General features: G+C 45.6%; 1 protein-coding gene across 3 annotated transcripts in view; it reads left to right on the top strand.

Moving 5' to 3' along the window:
- The first annotated feature begins 20,117 nt into the window (after positions 1–20,117).
- The window catches only part of KSR2 (kinase suppressor of ras 2), a 432,076-nt gene continuing 424,483 nt past the window's right edge, over positions 20,118–27,710 (top strand). For 2 of the 3 annotated variants that reach the window (XM_058691143.1, XM_058691144.1), the window contains exon 1: positions 20,121–21,077. In XM_058691143.1, the coding sequence (XP_058547126.1) occupies positions 20,898–21,077 (180 nt within the window). In that variant the 5' untranslated portion in view covers positions 20,121–20,897. Of the gene's footprint in view, positions 21,078–27,710 lie in introns of all 3 variants that reach the window. The other variant, XM_058691145.1, reaches the window with a different exon arrangement.

The raw sequence follows: 27,710 nt of genomic DNA on the forward strand, positions 1-27,710 counted from the left end.
TTCTTATCCTCCAAGTTTTGGGGGAAAATACTTGAACTATTTTGATAAGCATCAGTGGGGGAATAAAACAGTTAAGAGGATGTAAGCTTGGAAATACATCCACTGTGCATTCCTAAATGCAAAGACAAGCATAAGAATAATATATAGAACACACTTCCATTTTTACAAAGAGAAATAAAACCTAAAGTCATCCCTGCATACATGTGTGTGTGCAGTAAAAAATATATATTAATATGAAAGAAAAGCTCAAAAACTTCCAGCCCCCTCTTCTTATTCTTCAGGCTCCTGTTGTGGATAGGTGTTGAAAACAATAACAACGATGCTTCCTGTTTTCAAATTCACTGCTGATTGTCTAAAGGAATGAAAAAGGAGGAAAACTCAAAAGTGCTCCAAGGTCAAAATCATGACTCCCTCACTGGAAAGTGAGCTTCCTGGAAATAAGCCACATGTTTTATTCATCTTTGAATTTCCCCAGTCCCTGGCATGTAAATGCCCAATAAAAGTTTATTGGATGTGAGAATAAGAATATGGGAATTTGGGAATGCCCTAAAGGTTGTGCAGAAACTGGCCAGAGATTACATTTTGGAGAGTTCAGTTCAACACATATTTATCAAGCCTTTGTCGTATGCCACCCTGAGCTGTCATGTAGGGTGAGGGGAGGCGGTTGTGTCTAGCAGCTTAAAGTCCTAACCTTAGCAACAAGCAAAGGAGGATTAGAAAGACATGGTCAAGGGTACCTACCAGCTTTGGAGTTAGGCAGACTGGGGTTTAAATTAGGATTCTTCCACTGACCAGCGGTTTGACCAAACATAAAAAGCTTAACCTCTTTGGTCCTCCACTTCCTTATCTGCAAAATAAAGATTATGATAATAGTGCCCACCTCAGAATGTTGAGAGACAGAAATGAGATATTCATGTTGTGCACTTAGCACAGTCCTTGGGACAGAGTAAGCTCTCGGTTCACATGAGATATTACTGTAGACAAATGTAGGGCTCAGATGAGTGTATCTGCTTGGTGCTACTCTTGCCAGTTACTCTAGAATATCTCTTTGGTAACTTTGGTAGGGAGAATAATGGTCCCCCAAAGATGTTCATAGCCTAATCCCTGGATCCTGAGAATATGTTACCTTCCATGGCAAAAGAGTCTTTGCAGATGGGATTAAGTTAAGGATCTTGAGATGCAGAGATTATCCTGGGTTATCCAGTGGGTCCTGTGTCATCATGAGAGTCTTTACAAGTGAAAGAGGGAGGCAGGGAAATCGGAGAAAGGTATGGCGGTGGAAGCAGAGGTTGGAGTGCTGTGTTGCTGGCCGGAGGTCACAGGTCAAGAATTGTGAGCAGTCTTTAGAAGATGGGAAAGGCAAAGCAGTGGATTCTCCCCTAGAGCCAATACCTTGACTTTAGCCCAACAAGATGATTTTGGACTCCTGACCTCTAGAATTGTAAGATAATAAATTTGTGTTGCTTTGAGCCACTATCTTTATGCTAATTTGTTACGGCAGCCATAGGAGACTCATACAGTAATGATGGACAAAGAGATGGGCTGCCCAGACCGTATTCAAGGAAAGACTTGCTGTCCCGTTGCCGGGAACACAATCAAGAGATGGCCTCTGCTGTGGGCTCCTTTGGCTTCCGCCTTAGCTGCGGAGAGCTGTTCATCCAAGGTCATGTCCTTTTTTGGGGCAGCTCGCACCGGGTGACTGAGGGAGGCAAGAGTGGGATGGGGCTGTGCAAGCCTGTTACTTTGGCTCAACTCAGAAACTCTGACAGGCAATCATTGCCACAGAGCTTCCTGTGGGTTTGACGGAGGCTTTGTTGGACGTGCCCCGTGGTTGGGCTTTTCTCTCTGCCCAGTTCTGCTTTGTTTAGAAAAAAAAAACCAACCAGTTCTCCCTCCTGTGTTTCTCCTTTACTCTCATACTACCACACTCACAACACTTCTGACACCAGATACATGGGGGTTTTCCCCGCACCAAGCAATTCTGCAACACCAGCTGGGTGTCCTACAATTCAACTCAATTCTGACACTATATGCAGATAGCATCACATCCCACGGGTTCAGCGCTCAGTCTTGCCAGACTGCCCCCTCAACCGCCACCCAAGATGCCTGCTACAAGTCCAGCTCGTCACCTATACTTCTGACTGACTGGCTGTAAATCAGAGTTCTTGCAATCTCCTTCTCAGGTTCAATCAATTTGCTAGAGCATCTCACAGAACTCAGGAAAATAGTTACTTACATTTACCAGCTTATGAAAGACGTGATAAAGGATACAGATGAGCAGGCAGATGGAGAGATACATAGGGCGAGGTCTGGGAGTGTCCTGAGTGCAGGAGCTTCTGTCCTTGAGAAGCTGGGGTGTGTCAGCCTCCCAGCATGTGGATGTGCACACCAAACTGTAAGCTTTCCAAACCCCAGAATAGTGGGATTTTATGGACGCTTCCTCATGTAGCATGCTTAATTATTAACTCCATTTCTAGCCCCTCTGCCCTCTCTAGAGAACAGGGAGTGGGGCTGAAAATTCCAAGCTTCTAATCCTGGCTTGGTCTTTCTAGTGACCAGCCCCCATCCAGGAACCCATCCGGGAGGCTACACAGAGTCGCCTCTTTGGATCAAAAGATGCTCCCGGAGGGGCGCCTGGGTGGCGCAGTCGGTTAAGCGTCCGACTTCAGCCAGGTCACAATCTCGCGGTCCGTGAGTTCGAGCCCCGCGTCAGGCTCTGGGCTGACAGCTCGGAGCCTGGAGCCTGTTTCCGATTCTGTGTCTCCCTCTCTCTCTGCCCCTCCCCCATTCATGCTCTGTCTCTCTCTGTCCCAAAAATAAAAATAAAAAACGTTGAAAAAAAAAATTAAAAAAAAAAAAAAGATGCTCCCGGAGCTCTTATAGCTTAGGAAATTACAAGGGTTTCAGGAGCCCTGTGCCAGGAGCTAGGGAAGAGATCAGCTTTTATATTTCCAATTATCCCACATGCTTCCTTCCACTTGTTTCCACAGATGTTGAGTCCTAACTGTTGTACTTCAAACTCTGTTTCGGTATTCTACTTCCAGGAAAATCAAACTGTATCAGAAACCCATCTGACAGGGAAGAACTATATCTTTGAGATTGTAGGTCACTATTTAACTGTCTGGATTTTTTAAAACTTTTAAATTTCTTTAAAAATAGAGAATAGTAGTATTTCATCCATAATTCTTTCACCAGTGTGTTTCACTGCTCTTCTGTCCCTTTCTTAAAACATAAAATAACATAACGTAACATAACGTAACATAACATAACATAACATAACATAACATAACATAACATAAGGGAACGTAACATAACATAAATAAAATAGAAATAAAAGCAAAAATCTGAGTTAGAGGGGCACCTGAGTGGTTCAGTTAAGTGTCTGACTTTGGCTCAGGTCATGATCTTGCAGTTTGTTAGTTCAAGTCCCATGTCAGACTCTGTACTGACAGCTCAGAGCCTGGAACCTGCTTTGGATTCTGTGTCTCCCTCTCTCTGCTCCTCCCTGACTTGGTCTCTCTCTCTCTCTCTCCAAAATAAGTAAACATTAAAAAAATCTTATTTAGATCTGGGGATAACATAACCTGCTCATGTTGTAAATAGGAAAGCCAAGTATAATTGCATTTGTAATTTTATGTGTGCAGGAAGTAATTTGCAGTGTTTAGGTGCTAGCCAAGTTCAGCTGAGGAGTAGAGATCTCATAGGAAAGTATAAAGTGGTCTTGTCTCCTCAGATGCAAAAGAGGGCACAAAATTCATCCTTTGGAGGGCTCACCCTCTGTTCATATGTATGGATATTTTATTACCTGATTCAAGACATTTGAGTTGTATTTAATAAACCATTGTGAAATTTCCAATTAAAGCCAGTATATTGGGAGACACCTTTATTTCCTCTTCCTCCCAAAATCTGACTGAAAGACAATAAAGGGATGAGAAAGTACTAACTCACAAGGACAAAGAGAGTGGGAGAAGAGACAATAGTGGATAAGAGATTTCAACAAATACTGGAAGACAAAAAGTTGTTGGGGGGATTTCTGGTAAACATGGTAAACTAATACTCTACATTTGTCTTTGCTTCTTCCAGAAACCCCACTAAAACAACATGAAGGAGGGGCACTTTGCTGGCTCAGTCAGTAGAGCACATTGCTCTTGATCTTGGGGTCATGAGTTCAGGCTCCACATTGGGCATAGAACTTACTTAAAAAATATATTGGGGCATCTTGCCAGCCCCATCAGTAGAACATACGACTCTTGATCTCAAGGTTGTAAGTTTGAGCCCACATTGGGTGTAGAGATTACTTAAAAAATTTTTTTTAATTAAAAAAAATAAAACAACATAAAGGAATAAAAAATCTATGTATTAGATATAGATGTGCCACACCTGAGGGGAGAGCAGTCACCAGCTTTCCATCTAGAATTTTATACCCAGCCAAGCTGTCACCAGAGTAACAGAGCAAAGATATTTTCAGACATGCAAGGACGTAAAAAAACTATCTCCCATTTACCCTCTTTCAATAAACTTTTGGAAATGTACTCCAACAAAATGTGAGTAAAATAAGAAAGAGTGAGATAAGACTCTAAGGAAGAAGAGATTCAAAGTGAGGAAGAGGCAAAGGAAATTCAGAGGACAATGGCAAAGGGATGATTCAAAATGACAGCTGTGCAGTAGGCCCTAGAGAATAACGTGTCCTGATTGGAGTAAGAAAACAAAATCTGAGAGATCTTGGAAAAACACGGAACTGATTCTTTGAATGTAGGGAACATATTGTTGATAAACCTATGACAGAAATGTTGGAGCCCTTGGAAAATTACTTAGAAACAATACTTAGAAAACCAGAGAAATAAAACACCAAGTCAATAATTAACTCTAGGAAAAGCAAAGGGTTTTATAAGAGAGGAAGCATGGTCATAGAGCATCTACTTGGTTTGGTAGAAAACAATATTTATATGGTCATAATATAAACATTTCCTACCCTCAAATTGCTGTGTAATGATGTTGGAGAGATAGGAGAGGCCAAGTAAGGAGTGGTGTTAGTGTGGGGGAAATGAACCAATAGACATTCTAAAATTGATAAATCAAGAAATAGTAGTTTAAGTTTCTTATTTAGAAGGATGGTAATAAGTACCAGGGAAAAATGTATAAGGTTTGGGGATGGTTGCCTCTGGAGAATAGGACATGAAAACTAAGATGGGGAAGGGTAGGATAGAGGGGTTCTTTTAAATTATGTGCTTTTCAACTCTATTATTTTGAATAAATCATTAGATATTGAAGATAGCAATATATACTATATTAGACCATAATAATAAGTCAGTCAGAGAAAGACAGATATCATATGTTTTCACTCACATTTGGAACTTTAGAAACTTAACAGAAGACCATGGGGGAAGGGAAGGGGAAAAATAGTTTCAAACAGAGAGGGAGGCAAACCATAAGAGACTCTTTAAATATAGAGAACAAACTGAGGGTTGATGGGTGGCGGGGGGGGCGGTGGGGGAGAGGGGAAGATGGGCATTGAGGAAGGTACTTGATGGGATGAGCACTGAGTGTTGTATATAAGTGATGAATCACAGGAATCTACCCCCAAAACCAAGAGCACACTGTATACACTGTATGTTAGCCAACTTGACAATAAGTTATATTAAAAAAAAAAGGTATTTTGAAATTTAAAACATTAATTAAAACTTGCTTTGGTGCACTTTTATTTAAATTTTTTTTTTCAACATTTTTAATTTATTTTTGGGACAGAGAGAGACAGAGCATGAACGGGGGAGGGGCAGAGAGAGAGGGAGACACAGAATCGGAAACAGGCTCCAGGCTCCGAGCCATCAGCCCAGAGCCTGATGCGGGGCTCGAACTCACGGACCGCGAGATCATGACCTGGCTGAAGTCAGACGCTTAACCGACTGCGCCACCCAGGCGCCCCTGGTGCACTTTTAGAAACAGAATCTTCTCATGAAAATGAAGACTTGAGAAAATATTCTCAGAATAGTGGTCAAGAACATAGACTTTGGGGTCTGACAGTTTGCTTTTTAGCCTTAACTCTGCCATGTGCTATGTGACCTTAGATAAATCACTTAACTTCTCTGAACCTTGATTTTTATTGCCATGCAATGTGGTTATCAATAATACCTATGTCATAGGAATGATTTGAGAATTAAATGAGATAAAAATCAGAACAATAACGATTAAGGAACTGTGCTGAGCATTTTGTACATATTATCTTACTGAATCTTCATAATCTGTAAATTTTGTGAAGAGTAGACATCATAATGCCTAACTGTTTAATTACTAATTATTTAATAAACATCAGCGGTTTTCTATTAGTATTTTTATGGGCACGAAGATGAATAGGAGAAAGAGAATGAAAAAAAAAGACAAACTCAGTAACATTCTGCTTACTTTGAGGCCAGATCTGTGATATCCTCTGTCCCCCTATTACACATAGTCTTGAATGTGAAATAAGAAGAAGGAAGTCGCCAGAACATCAAAGTTCTGTTCACAAGTGACACTTTTTTTGTTTAGCTCTGCATTGTTTTATTTAACCATGGTAGGTGTGTCTGACTGGCTCAGTCAGTAGAGCATGGGACTCTTGATCTCAGGGTTGGGAGTTTGAGCCCCAGGTTGGATATAGAGATTACTTACAAAAAATAAAATTGTGGTAAAATATACTTAACATAAGATTTACCATTTTAACCATGTTTAGTTGTGGCATGTAGCACATTCCCATTGCTGTGTGACCATCACCATCCTTCTCCAGAACTTTTCATCTTCCCACACTGAGACTCCATCCCCCTTAAACACTAACTCCTCATGGCCCCCTCCCCCAGCCATGGGCAGCCACAATTCTACTTTCTGCTTCTATGAATTTGACCATGATGGGTATATCCTACAAGTGGTGTTTGTCATTTTATGTCTGACTAAGTTCAATAAACTTAGCATAATGTTTTCACCCATGTTGTAGCATCTCTCCAAACTTTATTCTTTTTCACGGCCGAATAACACTCCATCGCACTATACGCCACATTTTGTTATTCGTCCATCAGCGGACACTTGGGTTATTTCCCCTCTTGGCTATCATGCATAATGTTGCTATGATACATGCAGGTACAGATGTCTGTTTGAGTCCTTGCTTTCAATTCTTTTGGGTGTATAACCAAAAGTGAAATTGCTGGATCGCGTGGTAATTCTACGTTTAATTTTTTGAGGAGCCGCTATACTGTTTTCTGCAGCAGTGCACCGGGGTTATAACTTCTCCCCATCCTCACCACCACTAGGGGTTTTGCACATCCAATCCTGGGTCCATAAGGAAGAGATTCTGTTGCACAGATTTTTAGAAATAGAATTGCCAGGCCAAAGGATATATGCCCTCCAGAAGAGTTGTAACCATTGACATCACCACTCTTGGTATATGAAAGTGCTTATCTGCCATACTCTCACCAACCTTAGATAACTGCACTCTTTAAAATTTGTTATGCTGGTGGACCAAAAATATCTCATTGCATAAATTTGTATTTTTCTGATCACCATTAGAGTATCTTTTTTGCATTTTTATTGGCTACCCATGTAATTTCGCTGTGTTTTAATCAGGTCTCTGTCTGAGGACCTTTGGCTCGTCAACCCACTGCGTATGTGGAATGGCCAAACAAGAAGATGAATATGGGAAAGTGTTAGAAATGCATCCAATGACAATAAAATAACTGCAGAGACATTCAAGATGATCACCTTGAGTCATCAAGTTACACTGCATTTAGGAAGTAGAATAGTGTTCTACAAAGAGTTCTATCAAAAACGGTTAAAAATATGAAGTCTTAGTAATTTTTAAAAGCTGCCATTTATTGAACATCAACCATGCGTCATCCTCTGTGTTAAGGCTTTTCAAACATCATTTTATTTCATCTTGGCTTGAACAAGTATCGTGTCATTTTATGTTGTAGAAAGGAAGGTTTCTGGAGACTTGCTCGAGGTCACAAACCACAGTGAGTGGGTAGTTGGGTCCTAATCCAAATTGGTGACACCCTCACCCTTTGAGAGTGACATCTGAGGGAGGTCCTGGAGACTCATGGACCACGTGTACTATGCTTACCAGTGTCCCAAATAGTACAGGCCTTTGCTTTTGTTTTTGTTCTTGTGTGTATTTGTTTGTTCTGTTTTGTTTTTGCAAATCCAGAGTCAGTAGACTTTCGGGAGAGGACTTTATTGCAGTTCTGCTAAAGTGTGTGCCGTGATTCACTGGGAAATGACTTCAGGTGGTGCTTAGGCAACATTCAATGGGACTGAATCACTCAGTGAGGAAGTTATTCTCCGTTCTGTCCCTCTCAATCATCTCATCAAGGAGAGAGTCTCCACGTGGTGCTCCCAAGTCTGTAACACCTCTTTGGCACTTGCTGACACTGTCTTTTCAACAAATGCTGCCACAGACTCAGTGCTTCAGCAGGTACTAATGTCTAGGTAGAATTTCATAGCATTTTTAAAAAAATGATATTTACCTTTACATTCATCATCTCATTGTGGCAAGATGTCTGTTTCTCATTTGAACTAATAAAGCAAATTTCTCTTTTAAAACGAATTTACTTTTGTAAAAATAGTGACTCACTTTACAGAAAATTGTAAGCATACACTGTTACCAATTATAAAATAACTGGACAAAATTGTGAATAAAGGTAACACTTGAGTGAAGTTTTGGAGACACTGCTCCCTGGGTTCATAAGAGCAATATCTAAGCTCCATGGGTGTCACTGTTTGTTAACTCTATTCATACTTGCCTGACTGGATACATTATATCACATGGGATGCTTGTTATAACCTTTTTTTTCTAAGTTTTTAAATGTTTATTTATTTTTAAGAGAGAGAGAAAGAGAGCATGAGCAGAGGAGGGACAGAGAGAGAGAGAGAGAGAGAGAGACAGAGAGACAGAGAATCTGAAGCAGGCTCCAGGCTCTGAGCTGTCAGCACAGAGCCTGACGCGTGGCTTGAACCATGAACTGTGAGATCATGACCTGAGCCGAAGTCAGACGCTCAACCGACTGAGCCACCCAGGTTTTCCTGGGACGCTTGTTATAAATGCAGATTCCCAGGGCTTTAACCAAAGAGCCTTGGTAGGTAGATCTGAGATGGGCTGAGGACTACTGACATTCCAGCTCAGTTGAAATGGTGGACTAGGCCTGTCTTCAAAAACTAAAAGCCAACATCTGTACTTCCTATGACGAAAATAAAAAGTGTTCTCAATTTACCAGGTAAACTAAACTGGTACTGATTTATCTGATTCTGTGCACAGAAGCACAAGACAGGGGAAAACCTGTGATCTGTCCCACTCAGCATTTCTAATTTTTTCCCCATTTCTTCAAAGGAAAGGAAAGTCTTAAAAATTACAGAAGAGACTTGTAAAGGACCATCCGTTCCATCTTTCAGACTCAAATGCAAAAAGAGGTTCAATAACCCCAGGGTTTGGCCTTTCAGAAGGCAAATTGTGGATGATTTGAGGCTCATCGGGGACAACGTGGGCAATTTTGCTCACTCACCACATGAATTTCTTTTTTCTTTTTCTTTTCTTCCTCCCCCTCCTCGCCAAGTCACAGATGGGTGCTGGAAGCCGAGCCAACACCGTGCCCTGAGGTGCAGACAGCTGTGGTGGGGTATGGAGAGGAGGCACACAATGTGCCTGATGAAACTGACCAGACAGCCGTACTGATCGTGAGCCGGAAGGCAGGTGTGGGCTTCGTTTCTGACCTGGGCTGTCTGTGGGGAAGGTATGCGCCAGGGTAGGATAGCGTGCCTTGAATATGCCCCGGACTGTGGAACAGGTTTTGTTTTTTCTGCCAGCAGATGCTTTTTTGTAGTGTTGAAGAGCTTGGTGGAAGAACCAGCACATAGGAGCACATGGAAAATACATGGCCAGGATGTCAGCAATCACGTCACGGTTGCACTCTGGAAAGGGGTGATCACTTTGAACAACGCACACGCATTCACATGACAATCCATTAAGACTCCAGCCTGGGTAAACAGCGGGTGTTCTTTATCAGATGGCCTCCTTAGTGTATGGCGTGCTACAGGCTAGGGCCCTTCACGCCAATTAAACAAACACGGGGTTAACTTTTCAGTTTTCTATGAGGTGCTTTCGATGCTGTTTTTGGTAATGAAGCAGTGGACTCCCCTACAAAAAACAGATTTTTTATTCCTGTGTTTCTTGTATCTGTCAAGATACCTGTTGAGCAGCTGAAGATAGCATGTGTTTGTAGGGGTAGTTACCAAGAACAACAAAAGATATTGACTTTAAAAACTTTAAAGATTCTCAACGTGTGTGCAGTTTGATCTGTGACATCTGAGGCCAGAAGAAGGCATGTCTCTAAAGGGAAAATGTAAAGCAGGAGTTCTCAACTTTGGCTCCACACCAGAATTACCCAGGGGGCCACACTCCAGACCAAACAAATCAGAATCTCCAAGGTGGGGGGTAGGACCTAGGCACCAATAGTTCTAAAAGTTTCCCAGTGGATTCTCATGTGCAGTTGAGGTTATGAATCATTGCTTTAAGGGGACATTTCCTTACTGTTTTGAAAGTGGAGTAACACTTTTGGGGAAAACAGTATCCATTGACATCTCATTTACAAGGGAATGAAAACAGAAATCACCATACCATTTGCCTAATTTCCGCATTTTGTTTTCTGCCTCGTTTCTAATCGTTTTATGCGAGTATTGGAAATCCTGCACTTTAGTGCCAATGGGGACCAAACAGAGCAGATGAAGATCCCAAGGGAAGATTGGGGGAAAGGGGACTGGAGGGGATCAGAGAGTGTGAGCCCCAAAGTTGAGTAGCAGCCCTGCTCTCCTCCTGATGTGGGGGGGGGGCGGGGTGGGGGGGGGCAGACACAGCTCAAGTGGGGCCAGGGTTTTTGATTTCCAAATAAATTGCTCATCAGAACTTTTGTATGTGAAATATCCCATTTTAGATATGTTAGCCACAGATTAAAAAAAATTTTTTTTAAACTCCGTGCAGCCCGATGAAACTCATGTACAAGCCAAATGTGGCTGCCTTCCAATTCACCTGATTTATACGTCTTTTAGGGAGTCGGGATTCTTCTTCTTTATATTATTGTGGTAAAATACACTTGCCATAAGATTTACCGTCTTAACCATTTTATTTTATTTTATTTTATTTTATTTTATTATTTTTTAATGTTTATTTTTATTTTTGCGAGAGAGAGAGAGAGAGAGAGAGAGAGAGAGACCATGAGCAGGGGAGGGGCAGAGAGAGAGAGGGACAGAGGATCAGAAGCGGACTCTGTGCTGATAGAAAGACCCCTACTCGGGGCTCAAACCCACGAACCGTGAGATCATGACCTGAGCTGAAGTCGGACACCTAACCGACCAAGCCACCCAGGCGCCCCTATTTTAAACCATTTTCATGTGTACAATTCATTGGCAGTAAGTACATTCATGGTGTTTTGCACCCGTCACCTCTGTCTAGTTCTAGAACTTTTCCATTACCCCAGTTGGAAACCCCACATGTATTAATCCCCTCCTCCGGCCCCCTGGCAACCACCAATCTGCTTTCCATCTCTATGGATTTGCCTATTCTGGATATTTCTTATCGATGGAATCCTACAGACCATGGCCTTTTATGTCTGGCTTCTTTCCCTTTGCATAATGTTTTCAAGCTCATCCATGTCAGAGCCGGAGCTGGAGCAGGCCTCAGTGCTTCATTCCTTTTTAAGGCTGAATACAATTCCATTGTATGGATATGCCACATTTTGTTTATCCACTCATTAGATGATGGGTAGTTGGGTGGTTTCCACCTTTTGGCTGTTGTGAATAGTGCTGCTGTGAACCTTTGTGGACAGTTTTGTTTCAACAGAGGGATCATCCTTACATAACAGATGCCCCCATAGCACTTGTCCCAACTTTGTGCACACTAAAAGGTACTCACGAGTCGGGGACTTAACTATAGGGGGACCGAATTGTCCCACTTTGCCTTAGATTGTCCCGGTTTTGGCACTGAAAGCCCCACATCCAGTGAAGCAGTAGAGGGAGGTCTGGCAGTGCCTCAACTTGTCCACCAGTAAAAGTCTTCTCAAGGCAAGGCCTAATAGTTTTCATATTTTGACTGTGACTTCGGAAATCATTGTGACAAGTATGGGTTTCTTGCAGGTGTCTGCAATCACAATGATTTCAGGACGCTGTGCTTTGGTACCAGCCAGTTCCTTTACGTGCACCTGGAGGATTCCATTCCTTTAGTCTCAGCTTCAGAATTACCTCCTCAGCAGAGCCTTCCCAGAGCCCCTTCCCTTGCACGAGGGTAAAGAACGCCTCTTCCTTACTCCCAGAGCATAGTTATAGTTACCGGATGCATGTGCATGGGTCTCCCCATTAGACCAGGACTCCCTCAAGGATGGTGGAATGTTGCTGATGGTTTGGTCGGCCCAACATCCAACTCCTCTTCTGACAATAGCATTCCCCCTTTCCTTTGGGAGTTCCCAAAGGAATTCCCCTTCCCCAGAGGAAAGCCCTCCCCTAATCTCCTACAACACAGTTTGGGTAGAGTTGATAGCACTTCCCCACAACCTAGACCTCGCCTGTCCTCATATTCCATCCCCTTGGCTCACACAACTGGCTCAGGAACAGGCGGCCTACACCAGGTTAGTGCAAAACCACCGCTGCGGCTTATGCTGGGGCTGGTGGGAACTACGTTGGAACTAAGCAGGAAGGAACTCTATTTGTGATAGGGTTGCGGAGCTCTCTGTGGCCACCTTTGCCACATCCTAGGGGAAAGCCACCTAAAAGTGCAGCCAGCACAGAAGAAAGCAGAACAGAGGGACAGAGAGAGAAAGGGATGGTGCCGGGCTGCTGTGAGTTTCCTCCCTTGGACTTCCTGGTTATATGAATCACTTTTTTTGCTTAAACTGGGTTGCTGTGGGTTTTCATCTCTGGCAGTGAAAAGAAAACTGAAGAATGCACTGTGTTGTATTAATGTTTAAGTCCCATACTATAGCATCGTCCTAGCACATCATAGGCACTCAAGAAATGTGCGTGTCAATGCAGACTTTCGGAAGTATACCGTCACTAGGTTATTTTCGTAATGAAATAATATCGATGCAGGAAGAGTCAGGAAGGGGGTTGTGGAGAAGTTGGAGGCCTCCCACATGGCTGGCGGGAACATTAAATGGGGCAAACAGCTATGGAAAGCAGTTTGGCAGTTTCTCGAAAAGTTAAACAGAATTATCGTATGACCCATGAATCCCACTCCCGGATGTACAGGCATACCTCGTTTTATTGCACTTCCCTTACCGAGCTTTGCAGATACTGTGTTTTTAACAAATTGATGGTTTGTGGCAACCCTACATCAAGCAAGTCTGCGGGTGCCATTTTTCCAACACATTTGCTCACTTTGTGTCTCTGTGTCACATCTGGGTAATTCTTGCAATATTTTCGACTCTTTCATTATTATTATATTTGTCATGGGGAATGTGATCAGTGATTACACCACACTGAAAGCTCAGATGATGGCTGGCATGTTTTAGCAAGAAAGTAGTTTTTAATTAAAGTATGTCCATTGCTTTTTTTAAGACACAATGCTATTGCACACTAAATACACCACAGTATTGTGTAAACATAACTTTTATATGCACTGGGAAACCACAAAATTCATTTGACTTGCTTTATTGCAATACTTGCTGGTCTGGAACCAAAACTGCAATGCCCCCAAGGTACACTTGTATGCCTCAAAGAATAGATAACAGGTGTTGAAACAACCCATCGTACACAAATGTCCGCAGCAGCACTATTCCCAATAGCCAAGCATATTTGGGTGGAAAAACTCAAATATGTACCAGCAGATGAATGGGTAATCAATGTGGTTTATCTACACAAAGGAATATTACTCAGCCATAAAAAGGAATGAAGAACTGACACCTGCTATGACACGGACGACCCTCAAACACATTATGCTACAGCGAAAGAAGCCAGACACAGAAGGACAGGTACTGTAAGGTTCCACTTGTATGGAACATCCAGAACAGGTAAATCTGTAGAGACAAAAAGTAGATTAGTGGTCGTGAGAGGCTGGGAGAAGGAGGGAATGTGGAGTGGTTGCTAAATATGTACAGGACTTCCCTCTGGGGTGATGAAAAAATTCTGGGACTCTAGAGAGTGGTGATGATCCCATGGCGCTGTGAGTATAATAGATGTCACTTAGTGGTCAACCTTATGTGCACTGTACTGCAGTCAAAACAAAACAGAAGAATCAGGACCTTCATCCAGGCTGCCACAGATGAATGCCATGTGGGGGGTGTCCTTTATCAGGTGCCCAGACTGTGCTCTGCCCCACGAGTCATGACCCCTGGGACCTGTGCGGGGCAGATGCCTTTCTTCTCCTTACCATTCAACCTAATGCAGAGCTTCCTAGACCAGATGGTATAAGAAGGAAGCCAGTTTGGTTGATGGCACGACTTCACTGCAATTTTCGACGCTGCTCCTTCACCGTGCCCGAAGTAGTGAGTGCGTGCCACAGCACACATCCTCTCCCATCCTGAGGGTGCTGCTGTAACTGAAAATTCACAGTGCGTCGTTGAGTGCTCACTGTGTGAAGCTGGCATAAGTCACTGGACTAAACTGTCCATTGTCGTGAGCCGAAGTTATCTTGCCATCACAAGAGTGATCTGGTTGCTTCGCTTGCAGTGGAAAATTAAGAGACAAAGAGGCAAAAGGCCAAGAGGAGAAGAACTCTAGAAAAGTCAGTTTTCTGATGTTGGAAAAACCTCACAAGGTTACAGCTAGGAGAGTTCTGCTTGCACTCATAAAAGGTATTTTTTTAAGCCATTTATGTTTTGGGGATCAATGAGAACAGAACAGTAATACTCCTCTCACAACTAGACGATTTGGTTGTGTCCTGGGGGCTCGCATTCTGAGATTTCTTCCCCACCTCAGAATCAGTAGGAAAAAGAAAAAAGAAAAAAAAAAAAAAAAAAGAAATGCCCTGGGAACACAGTGTGTTGAGCCCTTCAAGAAGTCAGTGTTAGTTTTGTTCAGTGCCAGGGGTATCGGTCACCCCCCTACTTTCCAGTTTGGGTCCCTATTCACAAGGCAACTTAGAAAATACTGGGGACAGCTTATCGTTAATATAACAAGATGTGGAATGAGACTTTTCCTGTTGACCCAGAACTTCAGCTAAAGCTTCAAAGCTAGGGGCAGTGGGTAACAATACTTCCTCCTGTCAAGAGGTGGCCAGACTGGTCCCCTGACCATCAATAACCATCAGCCTCCAGCCTATATAAAACAAGGTCAGATTTTATCCAGGGCAGATTTTATCCAGGTTTCTCTGACAGGTCTTTGTAGGGGGTTTTCTTCTCCCCTCTGATCTCTAAGCCAAGAGAGAAGAGCTCAAAGAATCACTTGCGAGACTGGGGGCAGCAAGCAGGGGGTGGCTGGCATCTCACTGCCAGCTGAAGGCTGCCTGGGGCTGTCCATGACAGCAGGGCGAGGAGCGAGGGCAAAGGGCAAAGGGCAAAGGTGTATCCTATTTCCCATGGGCCAGGGTGTATGTCTGGAGGTCTGAGTCATCCTGAAAAGACTCACCCGAGAGGGTGGCCTCCAGGACCTCAAAAGAGAATGCGGGGTACTTCCTGGGGTATGAATGAAAAAGAGGGTGTGCAAGAGGTCACCCAGTATGCACACTGAGTCCCCACAAGGTCCCCACAGAGGTCTCCAGTGATCCCCCAGTGTGCCCAAGTAAAAGAGCCAGCATGTGAGTGCTTGCCAGGACATGGAGGTGGTGGTGGTGGTGGGGTCATCCAACACCAGAGAGAACTATCCCTGAAGTCACCTGTTCTCAGCAGAGAACGCTTTCCCTTTTCCACACGCTCCCCTGCTCCCATACTCCGGCAGAGCCAGGAAGGGGCAGGAGAGGACACACCTGCCCTAGTCCCTGTTGCAGATTCCTGAGCCATCTTTGGGTCAGACCAGGGCAGGTGGGGAGGAGGTATTAAACTGGATATGAGAATAGAGCTTTGATTGGACTGGACTTCTAATAGGAGACTATTCTTACAGTTGAAACTAGTTGGAATTGGGGGGATTCCTATGGATCCCAGGTGCAAACTACCTTAAGCTATCCCAGGGGCAGCAAATGCAAATGCCTTCAGGGGCTAGGCAAGAAATATAAATAATGAATGAAGGGGCTTAGTGGAGGTCATGGTGAACTGGAGGGAGCTGTGTCCCATCTGAAAGCGGTTGCTGTCTCTCACATCCGGCCAGTTGCTGCCCAATGAGGCCAGATCTTCCTGATTTCCTAGAAATGCCAGAAATCTCCATTTTTGGTAGTGTCTCCTGATTTTGGAATTTTTGGTAAGATTATTAGCCAAGGTTCTTTGTTACAATGATACAATCTACTCCAGGTAGTTGAAGCAAAAGTGCTTTAACAGAGTGGTGCTATGGACTGAATTGCGTCCCCCCCCCCCGCCCCCCCACCACGCCCAAACTCATATGTTTCAGCTCTTGTCCTTAATGTACCTTTGCGATGTTTAGGAGGTAATCGGGGTTAGGGGAAGCCAAAGGATGAGGTCCTAATTCAAAAGGGGGATAGCCTAATAAGAAGAGAAAGCCATGTAAACCATAGGACACAGCAAGAAGACGCCCTCTGAATCCAGGAAGAGGTCTCTCACCAGAACCTGAACATGCTGGCACTGTGATCTCCAGCCTCCAGAACTGTGAGAAAAGCACAGATCTGTGTTTTTTAAAAGGCTTTTTAAAATTACTTATTTTGAGAGAGAGAGAGAGACAGAGAGAGAGAGAGAGAGACAGAGAGAGAGAATGCATGACAGCGGGGGGAGGGGCAGAAAAAGAAGGAGAGAGAGGATCCAAAGCAGGCTCCATGCTGTCAGCACAGAGCCCGACACAGGGCTCGAACCCACGAACTGAGAGATCATGACCTGAGCCAAAATCAAGAGTCGAATGCTCAATCGACTGGGTCACCCAGAAGCCCCAATTTATTTTGTTGAAGCCACCCATCAATGGAATTTTGTTATGTCAGCCAAGACAGACTAAGACAGGTAGTTAGAAAGCCTGTAGAATCTCCAGAAGGACAAGAGTTGTAGGCTCGGGCTGCACAGCTAGGAATGATGCCCAAACCACCCCTGTGAATACCGTGCCGTGCCTTTCAGCACAGACCCCAAGCTTACACGGGCAGGACACCTGGAAGCAAGGTGCACTGGCTGTCATGCTTATATCAGATAGACTCCTCTTTGTTGCTCATTTGCAAGTATAAATCTCATGTGACATGTTTAATAGAAGTGCTTAGGTCATATGAAACTCAGTTGCAAGGAAGGTTCTGGAAAAGTGCTTTGGTTTCTCTTGAGAAGGGCTGGATGGATGCAAAGTATAACAAATGTCCACTATAACAATTAATTGCAAAGGAGGGGTGGTAGTTGTGTGTGTGGGGATGTCAAACAACGCATTTGTGTGCTGCTTACAGCCCTGCCAGTGGATGACTTCTGAACTATGGGCTACTTTCATTTTTTGCAATTTCTACTTGCTCTGAGGACAACTAGAAAAGCCAAATCAAATCATCATCATCATCATCATCATCATCATCACCTATTTAAAGGCATTCACATTGCTGCCACAGCCACCGGGACTAGAGGGGCCAAGATTCTGAAACAATGTTGAGGTGAGCTGACGTATACTGCTGCCACTTTTCCCCTTGCAGAACTTGCAAATTGGGGGACTTGGAATCTAGACTTTTCCCAGGTAAGGCTGCTGCTGCTGGGGGACAGAGAAACCAGCAGAATTTTGGCAGTGTCCTAGGGCTGGAGAGACAAAATTAGGGACTATCCTAGAGCAAAGGGAAGGGTAGTAAAGTGAGCTTGATAGATGGTGGTTTTCCCCTTAAGACATTTGGCAAATTCTGAAACTGTGCAGGCCAAGAGGCTAGAAGCCAAACAGAAAGCCCCTGAAAAACAGAGGAGAGTGTCCAGCAGTCTTGCCATGCTATGGCTATAAGGTTAGAACACAGGGCTGGGGGTTGGGGGGGGGGTGGGGGAGGGGCCTCGGTGAACACCTAAAGACCTTAGTTGGAATCTCTAAAAGGCAAAGCCTTAGACGCAGGAGCCAAAGTTAGATGATATCTTATCAAAACCACAACCCAGCCTCCACCCAGCTTAGCTAAGATGCTCAGTCCCCTTGCCATCCGCTTCCAGAGGGTGGGGAGCCCTCTCCAGAGTTATATATTACCTGGAGACTTTATATATATTTTTTCATACACAGATGTTGTATGGCATTCAACAAAAATTACAAGGCCTGACAAGAGACAGGACCAAATGACTGAAAATAATAGAAAAACAGGCAATAGAAACAGACTGTGCAGGTGACTAAAGTACTGGAAGTAAACCAGGGCTTTAAAATAACGATGATTAATATATTTAAGAGAAACAAAGCAAGAGAAGGAGAAAATAGATGAAAAGAGAATTTTACTAGAGAATTGGAATCTATGAACTTCATAGTCCAAGAGACTGAGAATATAGAGAACGCATTTGAGCTCCTCACCAGCAGAGGGATTTTGAAAATGCTGATTCAGATCTATATGAGCTGGAAAACCTTATGGCCCAGAGTCTGAGGGGAAAAAAAAAAGTCTGCCATCACTGGCTGTCATTCTCTGTACCTCTCAAGTGGCTTCCTTTAAGGGACACGTATTGTACAATGTGTTCTGAGTCACTCCGCTCCACAAACTCAGTTGCCTGGCATGGAGCTCTGTTTACCTGGAGAAAGAGGAGCCTTTTGCTAATTATCCTAAATACATCCTTTGAGCAATGTGTGTTGGGAATACTAGTAGTTAAGATGTTCAAGAAGTTGAAGCCTCTCTGGGATGACCTTTGAGTTGACACCAAGTGACAAGGAACCAACCAGGAGAGAACTAGGAAATGTGGTCTGGGCAGAGCGGACAGAGAGAGTAAAGAACTCTGAGGCAAGAATATGTTTGGTGATCAGTCAGGGGTGGACAAGCTTTTCTGGAAAGGGCCAGATAGCACATATTTTAGGCTTTCAAGTCACACAGTTCCTTCTGCAACTACTCACTTTTGCTGTTACAACAGTAAACACCGACATAAAAGGAATGGGTGGCAGTTGTCCAGTAAAACTTTATGGGCACTGAAATGTAGAATTTCTTCTAATTTTCACACGTCACAAAACCTTCTTTTGATTTTTTCCCCCCAACCATTTAAAAATATAAAAACCATTCTTAGCTCTGGGGCCATAGTTTGCTGGTATAAGGTCGTTTAGGTAGGCTGGTATCAGATCGTGGAGGACATTTCAGACATGGTAACAATCAGGTTAAGGCCAAGCCCTTTTTCCCCTCCAAATGGAAAGCCATTCGTCAGGGTAACTGCAGGCCAGGGTACCAAACCGGGGATGCAGCTTCCTACAGCTCATGGAAGATGATCAGGTTTGTTTTATTTTTTTCCCATTAACGAGAAAGAACAAACGAACAAAAAGACAGGCAGACAGACAGACGCACACAAGGCTCAAGGAAGACGATCAGGTTTGTTTCATAACACACACACACACACACACACACACACACACACACACACGCACACGCACACCGAGCCAGAAAGCCAGAGAGGACGTGAACAGGTTCACGCTGACGTTTCTCCAGCACGCACTAAAGGTTTCAAAGTTGGGTGCACACCTGCTTCCAGCCCCAGCGCACCTGCTGAGCGGTACTCCGGCCTCGTCTCGCGAGAGCGTGCCGTAGTAGTGGCCTCCACCCCCGCCCCTCCCCCTCCCCCTCCCGCCCCCGCGCCCAGCCCCCGAGGCCGGGGGCACTCCCCGCCGGCTGCCCCGCCGCGCGCTCCTCCCCCGCGCCCCCGCCCGCCGGCCCGCACGCACGCACGCCCGGTAGTAATTTCCACGCGAGCTCCGCAGCCCCGCGAAGCCCGCCCCCAGCCCCACCGCGCCCCGGCCCGCGCCGGGAGCCGGCCCCTCCGCGGGCAGGTGCGCGAGCCTGCGCGCGCCGCGGCCGCCTCCTCCCGCGGGTCCCTGGCGCGCCGGGCCGGGGCGGCTGCGCGCACGGCGCCGCTCCACCAACCCGCTCCCCGCAGGTCCCTCGCTCGCTCCCCATCCCTCGCCGGCGCTCGCTCCCCCCCCCCCCCCCCGCCCTTTGATTGACAGGCAAGATGTCGGTGTGGAGCGAGGCAGGAGCGAATGCAGCAGCCGTCACCCCCGGAGCCCGGCGGCGGCAGCAGCAGCAGCAGCAGCAGCAGCAGCAGCAGCGCGAGGAGGAGACAGCAGCCAGCCGCAGTCGCCGCCGCAGCCGCGGGAGCAATGCAGACAGCATCTTGAGGACGCGCTAAAGCACCCCAAACGGTGGACAATGCCGTGTCACTGCAACTGGGAGGGGGGCAAAGCAGATTTTTTTTGACATAAAAGCCAGCCAGCCAAAAATATATAAATTTGCCCTTCACGGAGCCGGTGTGTAAAGAGTGAGCGCTGTTTTCCTTCGCCTCCTCCTCTCCTCCTCCTCTCCTCCCCCCCTTCTCCTCTTTTTCCTCCTCCTCCTCCTCCTCCTCCCCCCCCTTCCTCCTTCCCCTCCTCCCTAAGTGTACAGACAGCATCACATCACCTGGTTTGCTTCTGAGAAACAGCATCTCTCCTTTTCAGGGACCAGAGACTCAGAGAGAGGAGACATTCTAATGGAGTCTGCTTGATACCCCAAAATAAAATAATAAATTTTGGCTCTTGTCCCCTCCTCCCACCCCACCCCCTCAGCCCTGTGTGAGATGTTGGGTTTCTTCTTCATGAGACATTGTTGAGAAGTCGCAGTGGTTGGAGAGCGTAGGGGGTAGACTACCTCTACTCCCCCCCCCCCCTTTTTTCTCTCTGGGAGGAGGAGGAGGGGAAGGGGGCTTGCCGAGCAAGCGATGGATGAGGAAAACATGACGAAAAGCGAGGAGCAGCAGCCTCTGAGTTTGCAAAAAGCTTTACAGCAGTGCGAGTTGGTCCAAAACATGATAGACCTGAGCATCTCCAACCTGGAAGGGCTTAGGACCAAATGTGCCACCTCCAACGACCTCACACAAAAAGAGATCCGGACCCTGGAGGTAGGTGTCGCCTATGGGGGGAAAAGGCAATCTTTCCTTCCCTTTCCTTGCTCCCCACCACCCCCTTTCCTTTGATTCTGTTTGTTGGGGGGGGGGTGTGTGGGAGGGTGGCAGGGCGGGCACGATTTGGTTTTCTGTGATTTATCTTCTTTGCAAAGCCTGCACTGGATGTCCCTTGACTGTACCGCTGTCATCTACGCTTGGCTGGATGTTGGTAGTAGTAGTAGTAATTGTTATTCTTTATGTATTATTATTCCTGCGGCTGTTATTATCATTTGCTTCCTCTCCGAGGAGTGAGTTCTCTCTTTTTTCCGCTTCTGGATTTGTTTATATGCCACGGGGGCTTGTGTGCTGGGTAAGACATTAAGGCGCTGCAGAGAACCCACGTGACCTTGCGCATTCTGCAGGTGGTCAAAAGGTGGCTTTTGCTCCCAGAACGGGGCTGCCTATAAATATAGACCTCTTCTGCTCTGGGCCTCCTTCGCAACTCCGCGATTGCTCCTTGGAATTTGTTTTTGCTTTTGTTTTTGTTTTATTTCAGTGATATACATGTCAGGAGGCAAGATGCATTAAAAAAAAAAAATCCCCTTTGAGCTACCCGTTTCCAAATCAAATCGTTTGATGCAGGGAGCTGTTGCAGGCCTGAAACGTGTAAAAAGATAACAAAAAAATATGCCTGGATCAGCACACACAAGTGGTGTAGGAAAATACTCTTGAATCTCCATAGGACGGTGAGGAGAGGGGTCGGAGGAGGAGTCATCGCTGGCGAGTTGTAACATTGTCTCCAACAGAACTTGAGGGGGAGTTTGAAGCAGTTTGGGGGGTGGGGTTCCATGCAAAGTTACTCAGACAGAAGATGGCAGAATTTATTTCTTCCGAAGGCCATTTGGTCAAAGGAGGAAGGTTTCAAGAGCCTTAGAAAATGTCTGGTGTGCACGTAATCACTGGGCATCCACGTTTGTTGGAAACATCCGAAGGGTTCCACTCACTTCTTCAAACCAGCTGTACACACGGCTTGATTAAATTTGGGAACTCCTATTAGCTGGCATTTGCTGAGGGTGGTGGCTGTGGGGCTGGAAGCAAAGTAAAGGGGTTCTCCCTCTGGCGAAGCAGGCATGTGCAGTGCTGGGGAGGTTCCCTGTTTCCAGCCCACGAGTTTCCAAGGCCTGAACTCTTCAGCCCCTACTGAATCTTGGAGCCCTGTGCCTGGGTTCCAGCACGGATGAGCACCGCTGTCTGATTTACTTTTAAGTCTTTTTTTTTTTTTTCCTCCATGATTTTAACTTTGGTTGTCAGCACACAGGTCATCAGTTTGAAAGTGGAGTGTGTATGTGTGTGTGTGTGTGTGTGTGTGTGTGTGTGTGTGTGTGTAATATGCTGTTTGCTACCCTACAATGCATGTCTGTGCGCCCCTGTCATCTGGGAAAATTTCCGTCTTGGTGTGAGCAGTGCCCAGGATAAGATTCTGTTCAGAACTGCGGGTGGTGAGTAACTAAATACCTCAAAGGGCCACCTGAGTTCTCTTCTGGCCCTTGGAGTCAGGAGTCCCAGGTGCTAGTTTATGTATTACTGTGCGCGTTTCTCCTGTTTTCTTTTCCTCTTTTCAACATGCCCCATCCTCTGATAACTCCTTGATGATGGTGATGGTCACAGCATATCCTGGACTCCATGGCTTCTTTTCTGCATAGAGGTTTTCTTTGCAAACTGGGGGATGGAGTTGCCGGAGGTTACAGTTATTGGGAGTGCATCTGGGTGTTAGTTTCCTGGTTCCGGGATGCCACAGATCCTTGGTTTCGAGATTGCTCAGGGAAGGGTCTCCAGCAGTCAGGCCAGCTTCTTGCTTCTCAGGTCTCTGGGGCTGGGGTGGGGACACTGAGGAGGGGCTGAAGACCCCGGGTGCAGCCAAGTCCTGCCAAACCTCATCTAGGCTTTGGACCCGAGGCTTTTTTTTTTTTTATCCCCCAAACTGTCACATTTTGTATGTTAAAACAGTCTGAGGGAGCTCATTGAAAATGCACATTCTCAGCCTCTAACCCCAGAGACTCTAATTCAGGTGGGACTGGTGGGATTGAAAATGCACATTCTCAGCCTCTAACCCCAGAGACTCTAATTCAGGTGGGAAATCCAGAAATCTGCATTTCATAAACAGTCCAGGTGTTTCTGATGCATGTTTTCACATCGACACTTTGAAAAATACCACCATAATAGGAGATAGGTGGCATATTTCTGCTCTTTGACGGTAAGGACTCCCTGCTCACAAACACTGGAGTAAGTAGTGAATTGAACAGACCATCCCTGAAAACCGTGATAATAAGCAAAAGTTAGTAGCGTGCATATCACCCCATATACAGCATGGACTTAGCCTTCAAGATGTGTACTGCATGGTTAGGGAGACAAGGCTAATAATAATATATGTGTGAAATAATGATGAAATCCAAACAGCAAATAATATGGGAGACAGCATGTAGGTCCATTAGGAACGTGTTCAAGCTACACGAAATGGAAAATCCAAGCGCAGTTTTAAAGCAAATGATGGCTTCTTTTTCTTGTATCGCAAGAAGTATGGAGGTATATGGCTGCTTGAGTTGGGTCAGCAAGTTAGTAAGCTCGGGACCGTTGTCTCTTTGAGTTCTCAATGGCCTCTTCCTTTTGGTTGCAAGATGTCTTCTAAAGCTTTAGCTGTCTCACTCAGGTTCAAGGCAGGGAGGAGGGGGACTGGGCGAGGAGCAAGCAGGGATAAAGGGTTCATGTCTTTGTTTCACTACCTACCCCACAGATGATGTTGAATTATCTCTTCTTGGCCAAAACTTGGTCAGATGGCCAGTCCTTGCCTCAATGCTGGGAGGTGGGGACGTGGGGACACCATGGTAAGTGGTTTAGATGAGTCATGGTCCATCGCCTGGGTTGACTGGTTGCCACCGCATACATGCTGGCATGGAAGAAAGCATGAAGGGATATTGGGTGGATAGCCAACAACAAGGGCCATGGCGTGTTATCAGGAGGTAGTCTAGCAGAGAAGAAAGACCATGACCTTTGGAGTTAGACAAGTAAAGTTGTAAATTGTAGCTTTTCTACTTACTTTATCTTGGGCTAGTGATTTAAATTTTCTGACCCATGGTTTAATTTTTGGCAAAGTGGCAATAAAAGAATAACATTACCTATTTCAGTAGTTACGAAGATCGAAAGGGAGGACATTTTCAAGGGCCTGGTGCCATTTGTAACACAGCTGCAGGTGCTGAATAATTGATAGTCATGATGATGATGGTGGTATGATTAACATTACGTGGTGTGGAATAGATGACATGGAAGGGAACAGCTCAGATCAGGGGTAGAAAGGGAAGAGTTTGAACAGCATTTCTGAAGTGTGTTCTGTGGGTCCCTTGGTCTGAAAAATTAGCATTTTTCATTCTTCCGGCGAGTACTGAAATCCGGGCCCTGTACTACATGCTGGTGGTCAACAAGTACTCTGTAGACAAAACGAATTCCTTGGAGAATTTGGCAAAGGTTGAGCTAAACAAAGGGAAACAGGCATCTTTACTGCAGAGACTTCTCAGAGCCGTTAACGATATCATCTATGTGCACGGTGACTCCGAGACAGCATGGAGTCTGCGGTGTTTCCTTTTTCCAAGGATATCCCTTGGGATTGATGTTCCATAGAATATACCCAGGGAATCATTTGGCAAAGCAGTTAGGGTAGCTCTCTTGGTTGGGGAGCTGGGGACCCTGAGCGCAGAGAAGGATGGGGTGAGCTGGCAGGTGGAGAGAGCTCGCTCAGCAAGAACAGCTAACCAGATAAAGGTATTTCACACCAGTTCGTGCCTTCGTGGGGCAGCTGAGAGACCAGTTGGTCTAGAATGGAGAGTACCTGATAGAATGTCATAGGAAATGAATTTAGGTCACAAACTCTTGAGATCTGACTAAGGACAAGGGAGCCAGACTGACAAAGTTTCACTCCTTTGAGGAAGGAGATAGAAGTCTTCAAAGGTTTTGGAGTGAACACAATAAAAAGTTGTTTAAAGGTTAGCCTGCCAGCAGCCTGCAGCAAGGGCCAGCAAACTCTTTCTGTAAAGGGACAGGTAGTAAATAGTTTAGGCTTTGTGGGTCATACAGACTGCATCACAGCCTCTCAGCTCTGCCGTTGTAGCGCGTAGCAGCCGCAGATGGACAGTTTTCCACTGCAGCTTCATTTATCGCCCCTGAAATTGAAATTCGATGCAATTTTCACATGTCACGAAATACTATTACCCCCCACCCCCCTTTTTTTATGTTTAAAAATGTAAAAACTATTCTTAGGTTGTGGGGCCTTATGAAAACAGGTGGTGGGTCAGACTTGGCCCAAGGGCTAGCTTCCTGATCTCTGACCTCTAGGGTGGATGATGCGGTTCTGCTGATCTTGCCCACATCACTCATGTGGTTGTGTGATCATCAGATGGCTCGCTGGGCTGGATGGCCCAAGGTGGCCTTGCTCACATGGCTGGTGGTTGGTGGGGGGACGTCAGTTTTTCTGCACATGGCTTTCCAAAAGGACAGCTGGATTCCTTACCTCGTGGAAGCAGCCATGTTCCAAGAGAACAAGCCCCTTTGCACAGCCCCTCTGAGGCCTCTGCTTCTGTAACCTTTGCCAGTGTCCCATATGCCAAAGCACGTTAAGTGGATAAGCCCAAAATCAATGTGGAAATGTCTATCTAAGGGTATGGATTCTAGGAGGTGTGGTTCATCGGAAGCCAATGAACAATCTCCTATAATAATGTAACAGCTATGGAAGAAAAAAAAAACCCCAAACCCCAAAATAAAACCAAAAGAGCATGGGAAAGAGGGAGGGTCATGGGATGGTCAGCAGAGGCCCCCTTGAGGTTTTACTGACTTGAGGAAGCAAACCAAGACGTATCTGGGGAAGGGACCAGGCAGAGGGAAGAGCAAATTTCTTGGGTGGGAACGTCCTTGGAGTGTCGTTAGAACAGCAAGCAGACCACTGTGGTTGGAGTTGAGTGGGTGGACGGGCAAGGGGTGAGGGACACAGTGGGAGACAGAATCAGGGCCCTGGTGATAGCTTTGATAAGATACTTGGATTTTGTCCTGAGTGTGAACGGGGAGGTGACTGACTTAGATTTTTAAAAGATCCTTCTGATTGCTTCAGGGAAAATAGACTGCAGGGATTAAGAATGGGGGCAGGGATACAGTTTGGGAGATTGGTGTGGAAACCAAAACCAGGAGTCACTGTGCTTGGGACTATTAAGGTGGTTGGCGGGATGGGGCCGGCGGCTGGATTCAGAAGGTCAGGTGTGCACGAGGCGTTCATGAATCAGATATGGGGAAAATAAAGAAGGGAGGGTTATCCCTGGGTGTTTGGCTTAAGAACTGAGCGAGTGGTGGTGCCTTTATTTGAAACATGAGGACTAGAAGTGGGATAGGTTGGGCTTGATGGTCAGGTCCTGTTTGGACATGTTCCATTTGTCAAGTAGGCAGTTGGATATTCCATCCTACAACTCTTGAGGAATGCTGGAGATACAAAATGCACTTAAAATGTCAGGAACAGCTTTTCATATTATTAAATATTATTAGTGGCTGCGTGCTATTCTATGGACGTACCATAATTTAACAAATCCTATTGTCAGATCGTGTACATTTACAACTTTCTGTCATTATAAATAATGCCACAGTAGATATCCTTGTGGTTTGTAGCGGTCCTTTGATTCCAGCCCAATTGCTGAATCCAAGGCTATGCCAAGTTTTAGGACTTTTGGTAGGTTTTGCCAAATTACCTTCCTCCAGCCGTGTGAAAAGGGCCTGTTCCCCCCCATCCTCAGTATGGGTTTATGCTTTATTTTTTTGGTTGCCTATGTTTTGATGACTGAGAGCTCAGGGTTTAAGGAGGCAGTTGCTTCAGGTTAGAATCTCATTCTTCCTGTTTCTAGTTGGGAAGGAGCTGGGGACCTGTGGACATAAGAGGAATACTTGGTTTTCCATACAAAGCGGCTCAGCCTTACCCCCTTCTGCCTTGTTCTCATAAAGATATGGCAGGAGGTGGTCTCACAGCTCCGAGTTAGTGGCAGAAGTTATTTCGGAAGGGTTCACTATCCCATCTGGGTTTTTGGAACGGATCCCGTTAGGGAGCTTGTGATTTTTCGTCCTCGAATGGGCAGAATACTGAGGAGTCTTCCTCCTCCCTCCAGAGAATCGGTCATTTTCTGGGCTCCCACCCTCTGGGCCCCAAGTCTTGGGACCTGGCCTTCCTCCTTGCCCTCAGAGTGCTGCTTTGGAGCTGGGGAATGGGGAGGTGTCCAGAAGCTGAGGAAGACAAGGCACACAGGGCAGCTGCGACAGAGGATGGAGAAGCTGAGGGACGGGGAGGAGAAAGTCAAAGCAGGGACTCATTGTCTGCAGGGTTTCTGTGACCCTTGCAACATCTCTCCAGTGGGCAGTGACTGCAACAGTGGTTGTTCCTGTTTTACAAGTGAGTTTACTGAGGTTTAGAGTCACTGATGTGACCCAGTGTGACCCAGTGTGGAGGTTAAGACAGCCCCAGATACAGGAAGAGGTTTACTGCTCTACTGTGGACTCCCCAAAGGTGGCATGGCCTGGAAGGGAAGACGAGAGCAAACAGAGGGCAAAGGGAAATGCTGGTGATTGAGT

This window comes from Neofelis nebulosa, chromosome 11, assembly GCF_028018385.1.
Source record: "Neofelis nebulosa isolate mNeoNeb1 chromosome 11, mNeoNeb1.pri, whole genome shotgun sequence".
NCBI lineage: Eukaryota > Metazoa > Chordata > Mammalia > Carnivora > Felidae > Neofelis > Neofelis nebulosa.